At 45.8% G+C, this 21,085-nt stretch overlaps 2 protein-coding genes across 14 annotated transcripts in view; one reads left to right on the forward strand and one right to left on the reverse strand.

The window, feature by feature from the left end:
• DLG3 (discs large MAGUK scaffold protein 3) overlaps positions 1-8,928 on the forward strand; it is a 107,581-nt gene extending 98,653 nt beyond the window's left edge. For 3 of the 9 annotated variants that reach the window (XM_007507602.3, XM_056809286.1, XM_056809287.1), the window contains 9 exons: positions 63-138; positions 964-1,063; positions 4,189-4,230; positions 5,259-5,309; positions 5,811-5,912; positions 6,108-6,280; positions 6,478-6,587; positions 6,703-6,794; positions 7,125-8,928. In XM_007507602.3, coding sequence (XP_007507664.2) covers positions 63-138; positions 964-1,063; positions 4,189-4,230; positions 5,259-5,309; positions 5,811-5,912; positions 6,108-6,280; positions 6,478-6,587; positions 6,703-6,794; positions 7,125-7,231 — 853 coding nt within the window. In that variant the 3' untranslated portion in view covers positions 7,232-8,928. Of the gene's footprint in view, positions 1-62; positions 139-963; positions 1,064-2,597; positions 2,644-4,188; positions 4,231-5,258; positions 5,310-5,810; positions 5,913-6,107; positions 6,281-6,477; positions 6,588-6,702; positions 6,795-7,124 lie in introns of all 9 variants that reach the window. The other 6 variants (XM_056809282.1, XM_056809288.1, XM_056809285.1 and 3 more) reach the window with 4 other exon arrangements.
• A 9,013-nt stretch (positions 8,929-17,941) lies between these two features.
• Positions 17,942-21,085, reverse strand: part of TEX11 (testis expressed 11) — a 212,543-nt gene continuing 209,399 nt past the window's right edge. For all 5 annotated transcript variants that reach the window (XM_056809469.1, XM_056809470.1, XM_056809471.1 and 2 more), the window contains 2 exons: positions 19,425-19,589; positions 17,942-18,193 (listed from right to left, as the gene is read on the reverse strand). In XM_056809469.1, coding sequence (XP_056665447.1) covers positions 18,122-18,193; positions 19,425-19,589 — 237 coding nt within the window. In that variant the 3' untranslated portion in view covers positions 17,942-18,121. The remainder of the gene's footprint in view (positions 18,194-19,424; positions 19,590-21,085) is intronic.

A 21,085-nucleotide genomic window follows, 5' to 3' on the forward strand; every position in this document is an offset into this window, starting at 1 on the left:
AGTCCTTGCTAAATCCATGTCTGCTGGACAATAACTGGAACTTTTCTCTGACCTCCAAACAGGGTGGAAAAGAAAGAACGAGCACGATTAAAAACCGTGAAGTTCCACGCCCGGACAGGGATGATTGAGGCTAATAGGGTAAGTAAGTGTGGCAAATGCGTTGGGAAACGAGCTGCCAAGCCCTGCTGAGGGCTAAGAAGCTTTGAGTCGCGGCTGAGGAGTGGGAGAAAAGGGGTATGTCTCTAAGGTGGCTGGCTCTGCCCTTGGAATGGTGCTGGCTGGTCTTCCACAAAGGCAAAGCACAGATCGGAGTGTCCAAGGCCAACGTGGAGCATCCACCTTTCCGTCATCCTGGGCAGATGGTTCTTGGAGTTACAATGGAATTGGAGCAGCCTAGAAGCAAGGGCACACTGAAAATTTAGGAAAAAGAACCAAACTTGTGGAAGCTTCAGTTGCTACAAGTCTTGCGGTGTACCTGGACAGAGGCAGTTCCCAGGACATACCACTTCTTCCTGGTGCAAGGGCCTTGGCAGTGAACTACTAATTTCAACTGGGCCCCAAGTAGCTGCTGAGCGCCGAACTCCACCCAGGTCAAATGAGGCATGAAGGGACCCTTTCCATTTACAGAGCAGAGAACTCTTGGAGCAGGAGAGGAAAGGAAAGCCTGGAGTAGCTGGCTCTGGCTCTGTACGTGGCACTTTAGAGCAGGAGCCCAGGAGGAGGAGATCTTTGTTCTTTAGGCAGTTTGGAGTAGGGAGCTGGAACCTCTTACCATCCATCCCTCAAACACCCAAGTCTTCTCTTCCATCAGTCTTCATTAATCTCCTAGAATTCATTTGTGAGAAATTGGCTTTGACCTAGCTGCCGCCCGTTGTCTCCATTTTAATTTCCCTTGCATGCTTTAAACTCCATTGTTCTGTTTTTTTTTCTGTCCTTCCCCGCCATCTTCATGTTCTTTCACAGTCGATCAAAACGAAACGTAAAAAGAGTTTTCGCCTCTCTCGAAAGTTTCCATTTTACAAGAGCAAAGAGAACGTGACCCAGGAGAACAACGGACAGGAACGTAAGTAGCAGCTGAGTAGGGAGAGCAAACCAGTGTCGTCTTTTCTTCTTCCTTTCTTTCCTTTTTAAAGAAAACTGGAAAAGGCCAGGGGTAGGGGTGTGTGCTTGGGGTGGTTGGAACAAATCAGATTCACCTGGTCAGCCAGCTCCTCAGAGAGCTTCCAAGGTACTCCCAGGAGCCAGGCAACCAGGCAGTGTCTGCGGTAAACAGGCCATGTTGTCAAATCTAGTAAATGAAGAGGATTCACTGTTGTTCCCTTGGCTGCTTCCTCTCCTCCAGGACTACCTTGGCTTTCTTTAGGGACCTAGAGACATCGCACCTGCTCCACCCTCCTTTTATCAAGGGAGGGACTGGCTCAGGGTCACACTAGGCCCTCCGACTCCAAGTCCAGTGCCCTTCTCATTTGCGTACCCTGCCTGGTAGGGGCAGCTGGGGCCACCTTCCACTCCAAATGCTGTTGGTGCCTGTTGCAGCCTTCTAGTGAGTGCAGAGGATTTCATTTGTACGTCACTGTCTTGTTTCTTCAATTGACAGGGAAAATCTTCCCCAGATCTGTTCAAATAAAGATTGACTGGGAGAAACAAATTCAGGGCTATAAGAAGAGGCACAAAAGCAGGCAAAGAGAACATGAAGATGCTATCTAGAGGGCCTTTGAACTTCTTAGCCTTCTTTCTCCATGCCTCAGAAATAGATTGTCAGAGCTGCCAAATAGGTGCTTCTTGGTTCAATGGCCAGGTTGGTAAGGTTGGTTCCCAGTTGTGGTTCCCCTGGAGATCTAGGCTGATGACAATAGGCAAGAGCCTGGGGCCTTTTCGACTGACAATGGGAGGGAGCTGCCTTGTGCTGGCGGGACAGAAGAACCATCTAGGTTTCTGTTCCTGGGTTTTGACACGAGGAGCTTTCTCTTGGACAAAGACATTTTTTGCAGCAGAGAAGACCGGGTTGGTTCTGCCTCCAACTCAGAGGGGAAAATCTTGGCTGTGTAGGTGTCCAAGGAGTACAGACCAGCCTGGCAAGAATGGTGTGGACCTCTGTTCATCAGGGAGACTTTGGGATTACTTAGCATAAACTCTTGTGGGCCGGGGGAGAGGGCTGCCTAATGCCTACCCTCCAAGGGCTGGGCTTAACCTTTGGAGGCCATTTGTGAAGTGGACGGAATGCAGCAGTGCTAGGTGATCGTCACTCTGCCTCTTTCCCTTGAACACAGAGCTTCCAGAGACCCACAGGGAAGATCCTGATTTCAGGGGCAGATGCCAAAGCGGAGGGGCCCTACATTTTGAGCCCTGGCATTGTCACTCTGCTCTAGCAGGGAATTTGCAAGTGAGAAGCCTGGTGTCTCTCTTGGCCCCAAGATGTCCTTTCTGCTGACGTGGTTTGCCGCTCTTCACATTGTTCTGTACTCCTGTCACTAATGCTCACTGGGTTCTGTATTCTTCCTCCCCACCCCCTTCTTCCTTTTTTCCTCCCTCTCTATCTTCTCTCTCCAATCTCTTCCTCCTTTCTCTTTTTATTTCCTTGCTGTCTGTGAAATCAGGACTTCCCTGGGTTAAGTGACGATTATTATGGAGCAAAGAATCTGAGTAAGTCAAACTTCCACTCTATTCACTTTTCCACTTTCCATTTCTGGTGGCACCAGTGGCACAGTATGGGGGGGTGGAGGGAGAAGGTGTGGCTGGGTCCATCCGTCACAGGATATCCTGCAAAGCTCATGGGGCCCTAACAAGCAGCCACCATTCCAAGGAGGGCTTCCTTTTACTGCCTTTGTTGAGTAGCAGGGGAAAGTCTTAGAAGTGAACAAGGGTCCAGAAGTCCCATTCCAATGGTAAATGCTCAGCTTTCCCCCCTCGTGCTCAGGAGCCTTGTTTGGGAGGAGGGGAGCACAGCACGTGCCGGAACACTAGCTGGCTGACTCTCCTGGCAGCAGTGCACACTCTAATTTAGCTTGGGGAGGAAGGGCCCTCAGATTGCCTGGAACAGCCATGATTCCTGGGATACTGGTGAAACATGCCCTAAAAGAGGCTCATGCCACACAGTGACTGTGCCAGACTGAGTTGTGTATGTGTGCGTGTGTGTGTGTGTGTGTGTGTGTACCAGCTGTTTGGGGTGTTGGCTTTGGGGGAGCTGCTGGCCTCTCAATTTTAGAGCAGGTATGAAAAGAGCAAGATGATCAGGTGGCAGTGCCCATGGTAGGTGCCAAGGGCACTCAGGCAACAGTGGGCAGAGGCAGACAAGTCCAGCAGCAGCTGATTACAATCCTGGGGCCAAACTCATCATCTTGTATATTGGTGAGGATGAAGGGGCAGCACTTGCCGGGGGCCCCTTCCTGGGGAGGCCACAGCATTCCACAGAACAGTGTTGTCTTGGCTGAAATGAGCTGTTTGCCCAGCCTCTTTCTTTGGTCTGTTCATGTGTCATCTTCACGTACCCACACTGGTGGAAGGGAAGAGAGGGCTGTTTGTGCCCAGTTGTCACTTGGTTTTGGCTTTCCCTAATGTTGTTCTGGCTTTTCTGCTCCAGCTTTCGCCTCCTACACTCCCGTATAGGTAAAACCCAGGGTTCCCAGTCCACTGAGTATCCCTGTTTGCTTGTCTGTCCATGTCATAACGCATCCATCTGTCTTGTGGTGGGAGACAAGATTATCCTCTTCCACTTTCCCCGTCCCCTCCTGCCGAGCCTGCTTTCTCTGTAGGGCCCAATGAAGGTTTTCTACCCCCGGAGATAGTGAGAAAAATCTAAGGGGAAGAAATCCAAGTTGCCCTGGTCTAAAATGGTGAGGAACCAGGAGCAAGGAAGAAAGCTAGCACACACTCTCTTGCGCTCGCTCTCTCTCTCTCCCTTCCTCCCTCCATCTCTGTCTGTGTCCAGCCCTGGCAGATCTGTATTAGAAAGAAAATGGTTGTAGTCCATGCTTAAAAACTGAGTGATGGCATTCTCCTTTCCTCTTGAAACGGGAACCTTCCAGAATGGCTCTGTGGCCAGAGGCCCAGAGTAGCAGGCCCAGCCTGTTCCTTCTCTCCCTCCCCAAGTTGTCTTGTCCCCCAGAGCATTTGAGTTCTGTGACTGTGCTGTGCCCGACCTCTCAATGGCATGTTCTGAATTGGAGTCTCTTTCTTGTTGGCTTGCAGAGGGCGTGACATCCAACACCAGTGACAGCGAAAGCAGTTCCAGTAAGTCTGTGTCTTTGCCCCGTCTCGTGGCTTCATCTGCCATTCTAACCATTTTCATTCTTCTGGTGCATGGCTACTGCTTCTGGTCAGATTGGTGTTACCCTGACTACTCCTACTTGAAGTCCTGGAGATGCTGTGGCCAGTTCCCCTCGTGGAGGGTTAGGAAAGGGGTCTGCGAGTGTGTGTGTGTGTGTGTGTGTGTGTGTGTGTGTGCGCGCGCGTGCACGTGCATATGTGCACATGCACAGGAAGACTCATTGGGGAAGTGCAGGATCTGTGGTTGTCAGCCGGCCTTCCTTTCACAGCTGGGGCCACGTGGTAGCAGCTTCAGAGCATATCGGTGACATGTAGAGGCCCCAAATTAATTCACTGTATGGCATCAGGGTGCTGTGTTCTCAGTGCCATAGAACTACACACATGAAACCATCCTGGCCTTCAAGAGGCTTAGGAGAAAGGGGGCCCTGCTTGGAGCTCTGGTTCCAAGGGAACAAATAAGACTTTGCCCGGACTTGGCTTTTCTAGGAGATGTGGCCTTAGAGTCTGTCTTTCCCCTTAGCCATTGGTTCTTTTTGGAACTTCCCTAAACAAACCAGGCCAGGCGCCTGAACCTTGTCGGTCTCCTTTGGGGCTTCGACCTTTGGAGAAGCCTTGACTCAGACATAGTTGCTTTGTGCCACCCAAACCAGCCAGGTAGATAAATGGAAGGGATACCTGGAATGTCCGGGGGGTTGGGGTGGAGCACCAGAGCAGGCCTAGGCCTTTGCATTGTCTCCAAAGGCCAGGTAGGTATTCGCCAAATACCACCGAAGGTATAGGGGGAGGCTCTGGCACCAGGCAGCGAGGATGTCGCATCCGCTTCAACTCCCTTCTTCTGCAGCGAGGGACATTTATGTCACAGTGGGCCCGGGCTTCCAGAAATGACAGAGGAGTCACTGCTTCAGATTCCTTTGATCCCTGGAGCAGTTTTCTGATCCTGGTTGGGAGGCAGCCTAAAGAAACACTAAGAAGTTTTTCCCTCTTTGTTTCAGAAGGACAGGAGGACACAATTTTATCCTATGAGCCAGTGACACGGCAAGAAAGTAAGCCCTTGATGAATGGTTGCCCTAGTGGGGGCCTGAAAGAAGGGCCCAGGGAGCAGGAACCCGCCTGGTTGGCTCACTTCTTCTCCACTATTTTGTTACATTATTTGGCAAAGGCAATTCAGCCGTAGCCTTTTATGCCACTCATAGCAGGGCTTCCTTCTACTTTAAGAGGGCTTTAAACAGAACAAATCCCTAAAGATGCAAAAGGGTTGGTCTAGTGGGGCTAACAGGGTTGGGGAGGGGGGGTCCAGGGCTCCCTTGCCCTTCCGTGGTCTTTTGGCACCACCACTTCTTGAGCTCTTGGGACCTTGTTCAACCACAGAGGTACTTTTGGCAACTCAAGCCTCCCCAAATAAAAGGGGCTTGGGTGGATGGGCCTGTAAGTAGACCTTCCTCTGGTTTATGGGCTACTGACCCTAGCCTGGGGCCAAGCCAGGTCGGAGTGGGGGGGAGCCCCCGTGACTAAGCACTCACCTTGTATATGTGCGTTCTCCCTAGTTCACTATGCAAGGCCAGTGATCATCCTGGGCCCAATGAAGGACCGAGTCAATGATGACCTGATTTCTGAGTTCCCACATAAATTTGGATCCTGTGTACCACGTAAGAACCCCCGATGGTTAGGGCCCGTTGGTCACTTGGTCCGTCGTCAGACTCAGGGGCGTGTTTGGTTGGGACAGTGCAGTGAGAAGACTCCTGAACTGACTTATGTATGTTCTCGTGGTGTCGGTAGGAAGAGCCCTGGGTTTGGACTCCTCTTCTCTCTGGGCCTGCCCTAAATCAATGTTCCTCTTTTAGACACCACTCGGCCTCGAAGAGAAAACGAGGTGGATGGCCAAGACTATCACTTTGTAGTGTCCCGGGAACAGATGGAAAAGGATATCCAGGAGAACAAATTCATCGAAGCAGGACAGTTCAACGACAATCTCTATGGCACCAGCATCCAGTCAGTGCGAGCAGTGGCAGAGAGGGTGAGACCAGAGGAAACAGTGCCCGGGGCACCTCACCTCTACCTGGTTCCTCACGGGGAGGCTTGTTCCCCTTGGCCATAGCAATGCCATCCCAGGCCCCTGCTCAGATATCCAGTTGCTCTGTCTTCTTCCTAGAGCTCAGGGTCATTCTCCTGGGCCTGGGTTTACAGTTGCCTTCTGTCCCGTTTCTCCCTCAGGGGAAGCACTGCATCTTAGATGTCTCTGGCAATGCCATCAAGAGACTGCAGCAAGCGCAGCTTTACCCTGTGGCTGTTTTCATCAAACCCAAGTCTGTGGAAGCCCTTGTGTAAGTGGTTTTCTACGTGGGGGGAGGGAGGGCCATGTCCACCTTTCCCTGTTCCCGCTCCTCTGCCATGGAAAGCCCAGCCTGACAGTGGTTCTTTCCTCCCCATGGCTGGCAGCGAAATGAACCGAAGACAGACATATGAACAGGCCAACAAGATCTATGACAAAGCCATGAAACTTGAGCAGGAGTTTGGCGAATACTTCACAGGTGAGAGGCCGGATTGGTTGGGAGTTCGAATCTTCCCCAAACTCTAGGCAGAAGAAACTGGGCTTTGGATGGGGTTTGTTTCCTCTGATAATTAGCAAATTACCAAAACATCAGCTGGACCACTGGGATTATTTTAGAGCAGGTCATGACCTGTTGCTCATTAAGGGGGGTGGCAGTGAGCCTCTAGAGCAAGGGGTCAAAAGCTGCTCTGGAATGGTAACCTCTAATCAAAATAAATGTAGCACATCCTTTGATGACTTCAGAAAGCAATGGGGGGGGGCACTTTGTGCCCCAACAGCGCCGTGCTAACTGTTCCCCTCTTCTCTTTAGCCATCGTACAGGGTGACTCGCTGGAGGAAATTTATAACAAAATCAAACAAATTATCGAGGACCAGTCTGGCCACTACATTTGGGTCCCCTCCCCGGAAAAACTCTGAAGACCATCACCTCCCCTCGCCTCCTCCCAACCCCTCCCCAAATCCATTTTCTTGTGAGCAGAACCCAGGCCCCCCCTTCTTCTTCCCCCCTTCCTGTCTCTCTCCCAGGAGAACAAATGACTACTGTTCCTGCCCCCTTTTTAGATCTGTTGCAAAATTGAGTTTTCTAGTCCTGTTTCTTTCTGTTGGGATGATGTCATCCCACTCATCACGTGACTGTGCCCATTCCTGCATGGACCTTCCCGGGAGCAGCTCCAGCGCCACTCCGTCAGTCATTGTTTTTCTTTCCAAACCAAGCAGCAGAGAAGGCGGCTGATGGATTGTCGATAGACTCAGGACAGAAAACGTGGATTTCTCCTCCTCCATCTGTGTCACTGTCTCCAGGCTCTGTCTGACTAGTGCGATGTAAATGGCAACTGAACGCATCTTATTTATATGTCTATGTAATTTATATGAAATATATAGAAGTTATTATATATATATGCATATATATATATAGACACACACACACACACACACACACACACACACACACACAGAGCTGGGACTAGAAAAGCCTAATTTAGGGACTTTCCTGATGGTACTGAAAGAGCTTTTTAAACTTTCCAATGCCGAATTGGCAGGAAAGTGATGGGAAAATGGTACTAAATGCGGTGGCCGCCACATCTGGTCAGCCACCCTCCTGAGAGCTGAGCGTTGTTGTCTGTTTTCCACAGGCGGGGTGGGGGTCAGCCCCTGGGCTCCCTCTGAAAGTGCACAGTGTTCGCCACCCTGCCAAACTTGTTTGCATGGAGGTTTCCTTTTGTCCGTTTGAAGCTGCTCTAAAACCAAAACACATCCTACTACTTGCTGTGTCCGCCTTTTCCTGATTTCGGGTGTCACCTTTGCTAACTGAGCATCTCATTGTATGATGTTGGGAGGGTTTTCTTTCGAAGTAGCTCAGACCTGGCCAGTGAGTGACCTGCAGAGCTCCCGGGGGGGGGGGGGCTGGGGAGGTGGGGCGCGAAGGGTTCAGCACTCCACTAGATGAGACCTCGCTCTCCAGCTGCCTTTATTCCATCTCCTCCCCAGCAGCTGGTTAGCTGACAGTTTTTGAGCTGCAGAGCTACATCCATGTAACAGTGAGAAATGAAGCATCCTTGCTCTTCCTGAGGGCGTACGCCCACAATGCCGCAGCAGAAGCCCTTTCCTGATAGGCCTGACCAGAGCAAAACAAAAAGCACAGACAGGGCTCTATCCCTCTTCTCCCCCTGAAAGCCACGTGCCTGGCTAGGGTTGGTAACCTTGCCATGTCTCACTCTTATCCACTGTGGGGAAGAATGTGGGAGTGTCTAGGCTCCAGAGCTGGTGCACTGCACCCTACTTTCCTGGCCCATGGCAGCTGGAGCACCGTAAATCCCTGCCCCCCCCCACCTCGGTACTTAAGACAGTTAGGAACCACTAGCCAAATTTGGGAGTCATTCAACTTACTCTACCAGCAACACAGACTAGCTGTCCAAGGCTGAGGTGCCAGGGAAGGAAGGGGTTAGCATAGAAAGGCAGCTTCCTTGCTGTGAATGAACATGCATTTCTGGACATAGCTCACTCCCTCCCAGAGAAAAAAGGCAAAGACTAAAGGTAACCTGGACGCGAGTCAGTTTACCACTGTTCCTTCCAAGGAGACGTATATTTTTTAATAAACAATAGTTGGCAATGAACTGTGGCTCAGAGGACCTTTGCTTGAAAAAATGTTTGTTTCAAATGCTTGAGCTGGAATGTTTCTTAAGCCCACCACTGGTGGGGCCAAGAGGGGAAGGGGAGGGGCACTGACAACGCCTGCAGCATCCCGCGTGTTCCCTAAAATCTAGGTTGGGGGAGAACCAGAGAGGCTGGAAAAATCACACTCCAAATGGGACAGTGGGCAAGTTCTTGAAAGACAGAGCTGGACCAGCTACCAAGGGCCATTCCCAGTTAACTAGCAGGAGACTAGCACACTCCTCCCAGGCAGGTCTCCCTCTCCACACGCGCGCACGAGGGAATGAAATGTTGGACTGACCAATCGAGGCTGAGTAGGAATACTGAGCACATGCTTGGCATAGCCAGATAGAAGAGAGGCCCCAAGCCTGTAAAGCTAAGAGGAACAATTCTGTCAAAGATGCTCCAACGGCCCCTTACAGGACACACCCAAAGCAGGTTGCTGAAGTGAGTAGTTAACACTAAAGACTAGCAGAATCGAGCAAGCAGCAAACTAGGGGCTCCGAAATACCAGGAAGAACCTGCCCGAACCAGCCAAACCCAGCCAGGCTCATAAAAAGGGGAATCCCCGGAGAGACAGCACCCCCCCCCCATACTCTGGTAACAGACACAGAAAACAAAACAAAAGGCCTGATCATTGGCCAAGAGAAAACCATCGTCAGTGAGTGACAAGTGACGTGTGTCCGCACAAAACACCTAGGAACTGGGGAGGAAGCATTCTGTACAGTACCAACAAAAGCCATCAAATGTCTGAGAGGTAGCCAAGTCCGCGGAGTCCCACACAAGAGGTACAGTGGAAACTCCCAAGGCATTCCGTACAGAAACCAAGGGGAGGGAGCTGGAGTAGTCAATGCTCATGGTTGGATCATAGCAACAGAGTCAGAATGCAATGCTACCTAAATAATAAAGCTTCAGTGTTACAAAAATGCCTGAGGGATTTTTAAGCCCTTCCCTTCTGTCTTAGAAGTAATACTGTGTATTGGATTCAAGGCAGAAGAGCAACTGGGGATAGGCAATGGGGGTCCAGTGACTTGCCCAAGGTCTCTAGACCTGACTCCATCCACTGAGCCACCTAGCCACCCCTTCCTAGAGAATATTTTTCGGCACAAAGAAAACAACTTATTTGGAAGAATAAAAAACCTAGACCCTCAATGAGAAGTGTAAATGAAGTTGGCAAGACATAAGTGAGATTCAAATTCGATTAGGAGCAAAAGTCCCTGAAATTATTTGGCTCTGTTTAAAGAAGAAAGTAGACTAAGAGAGAAGCAGCAGCAATGAGTGACTGTAGCAGTTCGTTGTGTGACAGCCTAAAGCCAAAGGGGCTTGGGGACGGACTCGATTTCTGGGAAGAACTGCGGCAGAAACTCAGGCTAAACCAACACCCTCCATCACATAGCACAATAAGCTCCAAACGCGTGTGTGACCCAAATATAGACGTTCTCACCAGAGTCAGAAGAAATGAGAACAGTAGGAAGTTCCTTCACAACTAGCACTCAGGAGAGAATTCCTATTTAAGACAAACACAAAAATAAACGGCTAAAACAAATTCAGGGGGAAACCCTTCTTGACTCAAATGCTGACAAATAACTGACCCCCAGGAACATCTATATCTATAATCTCCCAGGAAAACCCACTCCAAATCACAGCTACAGACATGTCCATTGGAACAGCCTCAGTTTCCCCTCACACTGCTAACTGGCAAAGATGGGAGCAGTCAGTGATGGAGGGATGTGGGAAAGCAAGTACCCTGATTACTTGTCCAAGACAGAAAAAGAGATACACATTTTTTTTGTCAATTTAGGACATTATTCCTTGGTTACAAGAATCATATTCTTTCCCTCCCTCCCCTCCACCCAGCCTTCCCACAACTGATGCACAATTCCACTGGGTATTACCTGTGTCCTTGATCAGAACCTATTTCCATGTTGTTGGTGTTTGCACCAGTGCGATCATTTCGAGTCTCCATCCCCAGCCATATCCCCTCCACACATATATTCAGGCAGTTGTTTTTCTGCTGTGTTTCTGCTCCCACTGAATGTGGATAGTGTTCTTTCTCGTAGATCCTTCCAAGTTGTCCTGGATCACTGCATTGACCCTAATGGAGAAGTCCATTACCTTCGATTGTACCACAGTGTATCAGTCTCTGTGTACAATGTTCTCCTGGTTCTCCTCCTCTCACTCTGCATCAATTCCTGGAGGTCCTTCCAGTTCACATGGAATCCCTCCAGGTCATCATTCCTTTGAGCACAATAGAATTCCATCACCAACATATACCACAATGTGTTCAGCCATTCCCCAACTGAAGGGCATCCCCTCCTTTTCCAATTTTTGGCCACCACAAAGAGTGCAGCTATGAATGTTCTTGTACAAGTCTTTTTCCTTATTATCTCTTTGGGGTACAAACCCAGCAGTGCTATGGCTGGATCAAAGGGTAGACATTCTTTTATCACCCTTTGGGCATAGTTCCAAATTACCCTCTAGAATGGTTGAATCAATTCATAGCTCCAGAAGCAATGAATTAATGTCCCGACTTTGCCACATCCCCTCCAGCATTCATTATTTTCCTTTGCTGTCATGTTAGCCAATCTGCTAGGTGTGAGGTGATACCTCAGACTTGTTTGGATTTGCATCGCTCTGATTAGCAGAGATTTAGAGCACTTTCATGTGCTCATTAATAGCTGTGATTTCTTTATTTGAAAATTGCCTATTCATATCCCTTGCCCATTTTTCAATTGGAGAATGGCTTGATTTTTTTGTACAATTGATTTAGATCTTTGTAAATTTGAGTAATTAGACCTTTGTCAGAGGTTTTTGTTATGAAGATTGCTTCCCAATTTGTTGCTTCCCTTCTAATTTTGGTTGCATTGGTTTTGTTTGTACAAAACCTTTTTAATTTGATGTAATCAAAATTATTGATTTTATATTTTGTGATTTTTTTCTAGCTCTTGCTTGGTTTTAAAGTCTTTCCTTTCCCAAAGATCTGACAAGTATACTATTCTGTGTTCACCTAATTTGCTTCAAGTTTCCTTCATTATATTCAAGTCATTCACCCATTCTGAGTTTATCTTGGTGTAGGGTGTGAGGTGTTGATCCAAACCTAATCTCTCCCATACTGTCTTCCAATTTTCCCAGCAGTTTTTGCCAAATAGTGGGTTTTGGTCCCAAAAGCTGGAATCTTTGGGCTTATCATCAACTGTCTTGCTGAGGTCACTTACCCCCAAGTCTATTCCACTGATCCTCCTTTCTGTCTCTTAGCCAAACTGTTTTGATGACCACTGATTTATAATAGAATTTGAGATCTGGGACTGCAAGGCCACCTTCCTTTGTATTTTTTTACGATTTCCCTGGATATCCTTGATCTTTTGTTCTTCCAAATGAACTTTGTTATGGTTTTTTCTAATTCAGTAAAAAAGGTTTTTGGTAGTTCAATGGGTATGGCACTAAATAAGTAAATTAATTTGGGCAGGATTGTCATTTTTATGATGTGAGCTCATCCTACCCATGAGCAATCAATGTTCTTCCAATTGTTTAGATCTAGTTTTAATTGTATGGAGAGTTTTTTGTAGTTGTGTTCATATAGTTCCTGTGTTTGTCTCGGCAGATAGATTCCTAAGTATTTTATATTGTCTTGGGTGATTTTAAATGGAATTTCTCTTTCTAATTCTTGCTGCTGAGATGTGTTGGAGATATATAGAAATGCTGATGATTTATGCGGGTTTATTTTGTATCCTGCAACTCTGCTAAAGTTGTTGATTATTTCGACTAGCTTTTTGGTTAATTCTCTAGGAGTCTTTAAGTAGACCATCATGTCATCCGCAAAGAGTGACAGCTTGGTCTCCTCATTGCCAATTTTAATACCGTCAATTTTTTTCTTCTCCAATTGCTACTGCTAGTGTTTCTAGTACAATGTTAAATAATAGAGGTGATAATGGGCATCCTTGTTTCACTCCTGATCTTATTGGGAATGCGTCTAGTTTATCCCCATTGCAGATGATGTTTGCTGATGATTTTAGATAAATACTGTTTATTATTTTTAGAAAAGGCCCTTCTGTTCCTATGCTCTCTAGTGTTTTCAATAAGAATGGGTGTTGCATTTTATCAAAGGCTTTTTCTGCATCTATTGAGATAATCATGTGATTTTTTTGTCGGTTTGCTTGTTAATATGGTCAATTCTGTGGATGGTTTTCCTAATATTGAACCATCCTTGCATTCCTGGTATGAATCCTGCCTGGTCATAGTGAATAACCCTCGTGATGACTTGCTGGGAGTCTTTTTGCTAGTATCCTATTTAAGATTTTTGCATCTATATTCATTAGGGAGATTGGTCTATAGTTTTCTTTCTGCGTTTTTGACTTGCCTGGTTTTGGAATCAGTACCATATTTGTGTCGTAAAATGAATTTGGTAGAACTCCTTCTTTGCTTATTCTGTCAAATAGTTTGTATAATATTGGGGTTAGTTGTTCTTTGAATGTTTGATAGAATTCATTTGTGAATCCATCTTAGGGAGTTCTTTGATGGTTTGTTCAATTTTGTTTTCTGACATGGGGTTGTTTAGGTAATCTATTTCTTCCTCTGTTAGTCTAGGAAATTTATTTTTTTAAGTAATCATCCATGTCACCTAGATTGCCATATTTGTTGCCACATAATTGGGCATAGTTTTTAATGATTGACTTAATTTCCTCTTAATTAGAGGTGTGGTCTCCCTTTTCATCTTGGATGCTGTTAATTTGGATTTCTTCTTTCCTTTTTAATTAGGCTGACCAGTACTTTGTCTATTTTATTTGTTTTTTCAAAGTACCAGCTTCCAATATTATTAAATCAATAGTTCTTTGATTTTCAATTTTATTAATTTCTCCTTTGATTTTTAGGATCTCTAATTTAGTTTTCATCTGAGGATTTTTAATTTGTTCACTTTCTAGTTTTTTAATTTGCATGCCCAATTCATTGACCTCTGCCCTCTCTAGTTTGTTAATATATGAACTCAATATATGCTTTGGCTACATCTCATAGGTTTTGAAATGATGTCTCATCATTGTCATTCTCTTCAATGAAATTATTGTGTCTATGATTTGTTCTTTGACTAACTGGTTTTGGAAAATTGTATTGTTTAATTTCCAATTAAATTTTGATTTACCTCTCCATGTACCCTTACTAATTATTATTTTCATTGCATTGTGATCTGAGATGGTTGCATTTATTATTTCTGCTCTTTTGAACTTGTTTGCAATGTTTTTATGCCCTAATACATGGTCAATCTTTGTGAATGTACCATGTGCTGCTGAAAAGAAGGTGTATTCCTTTTTGGCCCTATTTATTTTTCTCCACATATCTAACTAACTCTAATTTTTCTAAGATTTCATTCACTTCTCTTACCTCTTTCTTATTTATTTATTTATCTAGTTCTGATAGAGGAAGGTTCAGGTCTCCCACAAGTATAGTTTTCCTATCTATTTCATCCTTGAGCTCCACTAGTTTCTCCTTTATAAATTTGGATGCTATGGCATTTGGTGCATACATTTCGAGTACTGGTATTTGCTCATTGTCTATATTGCCTTTTATCAGGATGTAATTACCTTCCCTATCTCTCTTGACTAGATCTATTTGGCTTTTTCAGATATCATGATTGCAACTCCTGCCTTCTTTTTCTCAGTTGATGCCCAATAGATTTGGCTACATCAGCTTATGTGTATCTAACTTCCTCATGTGTGTTTCTTGTAGACAACATATGGTAGGGTTTTGTCATTTAATCCACTATGCTATTCTCTTGGGTTTTATGGGTGAGTTCATTCCATTCACATTCAGAGTTATGATTACCAGCTGTGTATTTCCCAGAATTTTGATTTCCACTCCTATTCCTGCACTTTCTTTCACTATTTTCTTCTACACCAGTGTTTTGTTTTTAATCAGTCCCCCTAATTCCCACCCTTATTTTACTTCTCTTTCTACCCCCCTCCCTTCTCATTCCCCTCTTATTTTCTTTACAGTCTTTTAAAACTACCCCTCCACCCCTTCCCTTGCATTGCTTCCCTCCCCACCAGTCAGTTTGTTTCCCTTCTACTTCCCTATAGGGTGCAAATCAATTCTCTGCCCCAATATATTTGATTGTTCTTCCCTCTTTGAGTCAATTTCAGTGTACATAAGAATTGAACATTTCCTATCTCCAACCTCTTTACCCTTCCAGTGTATTGATGTTCTCTCCCGCCATGCACTTCATTGTGACATAAATTTGCCCCATTTTGTTTCTTTTCCCATTTCTGTTAGTATTAACCTCTTTTTAAAACTCTGGTTTTATATATATATATATATATGTATGTATATGTATATATATTTATGCATGCCTATATCTATATACATATTTATGTCTTGGCATTTCATCCTATGCAGTTTTTTCACTGTGTTCTAAGTATAATTCTTCTAGCTACCCAGGTGATAATTTTTAAGAGTTATCAATATCCTCTTTTCTTATAGGGATACATATCATTTTAACTTATTGGGTCCCTTAAAAAGAAGGGTTTTTTTGTTTTTCTTTTTCCCCCTTTCTTAATTACCTTTTGATGATTCTCTTGGGTTCTGTGTTTGGGCATCAAATTTTCTGTTCAAGTCCGGTCTTTTCTTTATGAATTATTGGAAGTCTATTTTATTAAATGACCATACTTTCCCCCTGTAAGAATATAGTCAGTTTTGCTGGGTAGTTGATTCTTGGTTGTAGACCTAGTTCCCTTGCTTTCTGGAATATCATATTCCACGCCTTTTGGTCCTTCAGTGTAGATGCAGCCAGATCCTATATTAACCTCACTGTAGCTCCATGATATCTGAATGACTTCTTATCAGCTTGTAATATTTTTTCCTTGGTCTGGTAGTTCTTGAATTTGGCTATAACATTCCTGGGTGTTGTCAGCTAGGGATTAAGTACAGGAGGTGATCTGTGGATTCTTTCAATCTCCACTTTTCCCTCTTGTTCTAGGATGTCAGGGCAGTTTCCTTGAATAATTTCCTGTAGGATTATGTCCAGGCTTTTTCTTTTGTCATGGTCTTCTGGTAGACCAATGTTTCTTAAGTTGTCTCTCCTGGAACGATTTTCTAAATCTTCTGTTTTGTGAATGAGATGTTTCCTATTTTCCTCAATTTTTTCATTCTTTTTATTTTGTTTTATAGTTTCCTGCTGCCTTGTGAAGTTGCTAGCTTCTAATTGTTGTATTCTGGTTTTTAAATACTGAATTTCATCCCTGGCTTTTTGGTCATCCTCCTTCTGGTCTGATTTTCTTTGGAGGTCATCTTTCATCTTCTTTGCTTCATATTTCATCTCCTTTGCCTCATTTTCAAGCTGATTAATTTTGGCTTTCAAGACACTATTTTCTATTTTCAGATGACTTATCTTGCTTTTTAAGTTCTTTTCACAGTTGTCTTCAGCCTCTCTTAATTGTGTTTTGAATTGTATTTTGAGTTCTTCCAAAGCCTGTGTCCAATTTGCTGGAGTTTCTGGGTTTTTGCTTGGTGTTCCTTGATCCTCTTCTGTTACATTTGCTCTTTGTTCATCGCCTAGATAGAACCTGTCAATTATAATTTCTTTTTCCTTTTTCTGTTTGCTCATATTTTACCCTTCTTTCCCCCCTGGAGTTGTCTGCATTCTTGCTCCTCTCATTATGTGCTGGATCTGTGGGTTTGGGCTTTTCTGTCGATCTTCACCCTTGGAGCTTAGCAAGGCACTCAGAGCAGTCTGTAGGGGAGGGGTGTTGGAGCTTGAGCTTCCTTTCCCTCTGAAGGTTTGATAAGATTAAGCCCAGCAGAGTTGAACTTGCAGAGCTGGATGTGCCCTGAGGCCAAAACCTTGGTAAGGGCGGGGGGGGGGGGGGGGGGGGGGGGGGGGGGGGAATGGAGTCTAGGCTGTGACTAGGCTGCCTACTCTGCTCTTCTTCTCTGCTTCCCCACTGCCTGTGTTCAAGAGTCCTGAGTCTGGCACAGCTTTACCCTCAAGGTACTCCCTTCCAGACTAGTGTCCTTGCCAGCTGAGAGATTCCAGCCACTGCTGGAGGCTCAGTACTGTAGGGGGGGGGAAGTGTCCTGGGATCGTCCTTCTTCCTTCCCCTTAAACCGGAATGTTCTCGAATTCAGACTTTTGGGGGGCATACCTTTTAAGTTGAGCCCAGCAGGAGGGTTCCTTAGCTCTGTCCTGTTGTTAGATTTGGTTTTGAGTCCCCTAGGAGCATTTGGTTCTTAATCAGTAAGGAAGGGTTTTCAGAGGTCTGAACTTTCGCTGCCTCTATGCCGCCATCTTGACTCCACCAGAGAGATCTATTTTTTGTAAAGCAAATGTGATCATGTGCCCATAGGTTTACCATCACAAGTCTAGGGTAAAGTCTCATTGCTGTCTTCCTCGTCTGACCTTATAAGCTCCCAATCCCAGTTTGCATCTGGAAAACACCACTGTAGACTGACTATAGGCCACTAAATGAGATGTCAGGCCACAAGAGCAGAACCCTTGAGAGCCATAGTAGAAACAGAACTCTCTGGTTCCACCTTGGCCCAAACAAGCATACTCTCAACCAGGGTGTATTTAAAGACTTCAGGCATGGCGGAGCACCACCTCCCCCAGCAACCTTTCCCACTCTGCTGGACTTCCTTTCATTTTCCTCCCTGGCCCGATCCCCTTGGTCCTTGTCCTGCAGAGACTTGGAAACATCTGACATGACTCACACCCAGCCCTTCTTCTTTTCTGAGGGACTGAAACTAGGGGAGAAGGGGTATTTTTCCCAACTTAGGAATGACTTTGGGGCAATATGCCATTTCACTAAGTGCTTCCCTGTGCATTTGTTTCTTGAGGAGGGGTGATTAGGGAAGGAGAGATGCATTTCCTGAAGAGAAGTGGAGCTTGAAGAAGACTCACAGGCAGGACCTGGGAGGAATGGCTGAGAGCCCCCACCCACCTTCCAAAACATTCTCCCTGAGATGAACGGCAGAGACGTGGCACCAAACACAACAAGGAGGTACGGCCATTTTTATTAGCCAGAACAACTGAATCCAATGCTCAAGAACGCTTTCCCCTCTCCCCCAACAGTCACGTTATTCATTCCATCTAACCCCATGACTCAACTACTTCCAAGAACAGACCTAGACACTGCTCCTGAGTACCTCTCTTCATTCCAAGTTCTGGCAGCTCTATTCTTCATTGGGGGGCAAGCTCTTATCTCTCTCCACCTTGGTTAGGACTTCCCCATAGAGGTCGGCCATCTGGGAAACAGAACCCCAAACAAGCTTAGAGAACCGACAAGGAACCAAGGACAGTTGCAGCTGAGCTCCTGTGATGAGGCTGAGCCTTTGTGACTCCGAGTGTCCCCTAAGCTCTAACAGCTGCTCTATGGCAGGAGGGGTGGGAAGTCCCTCTTGCATTAGGCCTGTATCTCAGGGCCAGACAGAGGTGAAGGAAAACCATTGCTGTGCATTAGTTGCCCCCCTCCCCCAATAGGACCTTCCTGGTAAGTCGACGGAGGGCGAGGACCGAGAGGCTTGACTTGGGCACTAACTCCCACGTTTTCTTAAGTCTGTCTTAGCATTTCCCAATATATCCTCCCCATCTTCTCTACCCAAGTCATCCCTTAAAGCAAAGAATCCAAAAGGAGAAAGAAGAGCAATTCGGGAAAAATTGGAATAAACCTCGAGCAAGTCTGAAAGTAGGCATGATATTCCCAAGCCAGAGTCGCTGCTCTCCCGCCTTTGGAAAGGACAGAAGGAGATGATAAACTTCTTGCTTTCTTACCCATTCGGATCAAACAGGCTTCTAAGATACTGCCGTTTGAGAACTGTCGCTGCTTTGGGCCAGGCCCTGTCAAAGTGGCCTTGAAGTATCATTTGAGTCCCTTGGTTGAACTTAACCCAACTCTTCTCTCTCCCTCTATTTATTCTTCCTGTTTCCTAGCCTTAGAATCATAAAAGCTTCCTGTTGGAAGGAACCCGAAAGCTCACTGGTGAAGCCTCTCCCCCAAGGCGGAACTCTTCACTATTCCTGACAGGAAGTCTGTCTCCATTTGCAGACTTCCTGCACTACTAAAATCGAATTCTACATGGAGAACTCTTTGAAAACCTCCCAAGTGCTATGTGGTGATTGTAGGCTCTTCTGGTTACTTCCTGAGCCAGGCCATCCCCCTTTGGATGGCAGCTGGCCATGTTTTACTTCCACTACACTGACCCTTGCCTCCCTGGCAGCCCTTCGACCTGCTTGAAGATTTCATCCCAAGGTCCCTTCACAAGCTCTGGGAGGTCGAGCGCCCCCTCCCTTTCATTATGATGTTTCTGTTCCCAACTCACTCCTGGGAAACGGGGAAGACCTGAGATCAAGAGCTGCCTCACGTACTAACTAGTGGTGTGAACCTGGACAAGTCACCTAAGCATCTGCCTGTCTCTCAGGGCCCTTATTACTATCCCATGAGATCATGCTTGTAAAGCACTTAGCACAGTGTCTTACCTGGCCTTCATAGCACTTCTTTAGGGAACCAAGGTGGTCAAGAAAACGAATTCCCAGATGGCACCACTTCTCAGCAGTTGCATACATGCCCTCTTTGTACTGAGAGACTCCAGTATTCCAGGCTTTGGTCATCAGCCAAAGAATTTCCACCTGTGGATATTCTTCCTGAAATGTAAGAAAAGGGAGGCGGGGTTGGTACCCTTCATTTCTATCCTACTGCCAATGGAGCAAGGCCAAGTGGGTGGCAGCAAGATTCTTCACATTTGAACCCAGGACCTCCCATCTCTGGCCTGGCTCTCAGTCCACTGACTGAGCCACCTACTGCCCCTCTCTGTACATATTTTCAATGGAATTTCTCTATCTTTTCTCACTGGGCTTTTGGGTAATATAGGGACATGCTGGTGACTTGTGGGGGGTTTATTTTCTATCTTGCAACCTGGCTGAAGTTGTTAACTGTTTCTACTAGATTTCAAGTTGCCTCTCTAGGACTCGCTTTTGGAGGCAGGGTCTATTGTACATTCCAATATTGAAGTAATGTCTGGGGAAACAAACAAGGCAACTCGATGGTACATAATTATATTAAAGAAAACTACGATAATGAAACGATGGACAAGGCAGGACCTGAAGTCAGGAAGACTAATCTTTGCTGAGTTCAAATCTGGCCTCAGACACAAGCTGTGTAACCCTGGGCAAGTCATTTTGCCATGCTTGCCTCAGTTTCCTCATCTACCCAATGAACTGGAGAAGGAAATGGTCAAGCCTTGCCAAGAGGGGTCCCCAAGAGTCCGACACAACAGACGAGCCTAAAGAGCAACCTTACAATGAGGGCTAAAGCAGTCATTAGAGGAAAGTGGATCTGTCTGACCTCCTATGGAAGGAAGGAAGGGAGGGAGAAAGAGAGAGGGGAAAGAAGAAAGGAAGGAAGGAAGGAAGAAAGAGAAAGAGAGAGAGAGAGAGAGAGAGAGAGAGAGAGAGAGAGAGAGAGAGAGAGAGAGAGAGAGAGAGGGAAAGAAAGACAGAGAGACAGAGAGAGAGAGAGACAGAGAGAGAGAGAGAGAGAGAGAGAGAGAGAGAGAGAGAGAGAGAGAGAGAGAGAGAGAAAGTCAATGAACCCCATGAGCCTGGAACAAGCAAAACAATCCAATCAGCAAAGTTTAATGATTCCTAAACAAGCACAAAAGTGGAATTTTTGAGGCCAAAAAAAGAGCTAAAGTGAAAAGACTATTGAACTCTTAACCAAAGCTTTTTTTTTTGCAAAGAGACATTCAATCAATGAACCATTGATTTTTTTCTTAAGTGAGAGGAAAGGTAAATTACCCTGATAAAAAATGTCGAAGGAGGACTTCACAAGGATTGAAAAAGGAATCAAAAACCACATGAGGGATGTGCTAGAACCAGCAAGAAGCAACTCCCAAGAGCAAATGCTACATACAAAAATCAGGGTTTGGTTTCTTGCTTTGTTGATTGTGTGGACGGAAGAATACGATAAAGAAAATGGTAATAGTGCAAATTCAACTTCAAAGCATGGCCTGCTTTTCAGAGAGCCAGATGTTAACTGTTTCCCTGGGACATCAACTCAAGCAGGAAAAGGGGGAATTAAATATGAAATACCCAAGTAAGAAATGCAGAATTTAAATAACAAGAAAGACAAACAAAACAAA

Source organism: Monodelphis domestica, chromosome X, assembly GCF_027887165.1.
Source record: "Monodelphis domestica isolate mMonDom1 chromosome X, mMonDom1.pri, whole genome shotgun sequence".
In the NCBI taxonomy this organism is placed as follows: domain Eukaryota; kingdom Metazoa; phylum Chordata; class Mammalia; order Didelphimorphia; family Didelphidae; genus Monodelphis; species Monodelphis domestica.